Here is a 1,272-nt window from a genome sequence, read left to right as displayed (position 1 = left end):
GCTTGGGAAGAGGCTCCCCTGGGCATGGTCCTGGGAAGGGCTCACACCAGACATGGATGGAGATGGGCTGTGGACCCCGTGCTGTCAGTGATGTTGGGCGGCAGGGATTGTTCAGCGGCCACATCTGGGTGCACATTTAGCTCTTTCTGGACCAGGTAAGAGAAATTGTATATGAAAGTCATACATTAATGTGCGCTGGTATCTGGTAAATTCTGGAAAAGGAGGCAAACTAGGGGAGATATTTTGTGTCTGATTTTGTAATGCATTTGAAGCTACACTAGTGAGTCAATATGTCTCTGACTCCACACTTTTTGTTTTAGGAGACAGGGTGTCACTCTCGGGCCTAGTCTGGAGTGCAATGGCACAATTCTAGTTCACAGCAGCCTCGAATTCCTGGGCTCAAGTGATCCCCACATTAGACTCCCAAGGAGCTAGGATGACAGGCATGTGCCACCATGCATGGCTAATTCTTTTGTTTTTATTTTATTTAGAGTTGGGGACTTGCTATGTTGTCCAGGCTGGAGTGCAGTGGCAAGTCATAGCTCACTATAGTCTTGAACTCCTGGCCTCAAATGATCCTCCCACCTGAGCCTCCCAAATTGCTGGGATTATAGGTGTGAGAAAGCCCAGCCAGGACTCTGCACTTTCAATGGCTTGGAATAGAATCGAAAGTGGAGATAGATGTCAGTGACAGAGTTAGCTTTATTCCATCATTGACTTCAAATTATAAAATCAATGTAAATATCTAAATGCAGGGGATTCTTTAAATCATTCTCAGCACTTTGACCCCACAGAGACGGTTTTTTTTTGTTTTTTTGTTTTTTTTTGTGGTTTTTTTTGCACGGACTCTGATGAAGCAAGCATTTGAGGTAAAAATGATTATAAGTTTGCTGTGACATAAGAGCACAACTTATGTCGTTAGAGAGGATGGAGCCATTCTTTTTCTACCCATTATTATTAAATGATTCTTTTATTTTAAACACCACACACTGTATATATGTGCTGTGTAGTAAAAGTCCAAAGAAAAGTGCACTTATGCATCCCCTGTCCTGTCCAACCTTCCACCCGTCCCCATGGCTCAATGGGGAATCACTGTTGAGGGTTCCGTGGCAAGTCAGTGCAATCCTTTAGTGTATTCATACATCGTTATGAGACTTTAGAAAAAATTATTTGATGAATTTTTTTTTTTTTTTTTTTTGCATGTTTTTTGAGACAGGGTCTCACTCTGTCATCCGCCTGGAGTACAGTGGCACATTGCAACCTCTGGCTCTC

The 1,272-nt window shown here is 42.9% G+C and overlaps 1 protein-coding gene across 1 annotated transcript in view; it reads left to right on the top strand.

Moving 5' to 3' along the window:
* The first annotated feature begins 62 nt into the window (after positions 1-62).
* LOC105539741 (zinc finger protein 813-like) overlaps positions 63-1,272 on the top strand; it is a 13,041-nt gene continuing 11,831 nt past the window's right edge. The window contains 1 exon segment of the mRNA XM_011980164.1: positions 63-128. Coding sequence (XP_011835554.1) covers positions 63-128 — 66 coding nt within the window.

The sequence above is a fragment of the Mandrillus leucophaeus genome, unplaced genomic scaffold (assembly GCF_000951045.1).
Source record: "Mandrillus leucophaeus isolate KB7577 unplaced genomic scaffold, Mleu.le_1.0 Scaffold104, whole genome shotgun sequence".
NCBI classification, from domain to species: domain Eukaryota; kingdom Metazoa; phylum Chordata; class Mammalia; order Primates; family Cercopithecidae; genus Mandrillus; species Mandrillus leucophaeus.
The sequence above is the reverse complement of the archived record's forward strand: the minus strand, read 5'-3'. Positions and strand labels throughout refer to the sequence as shown.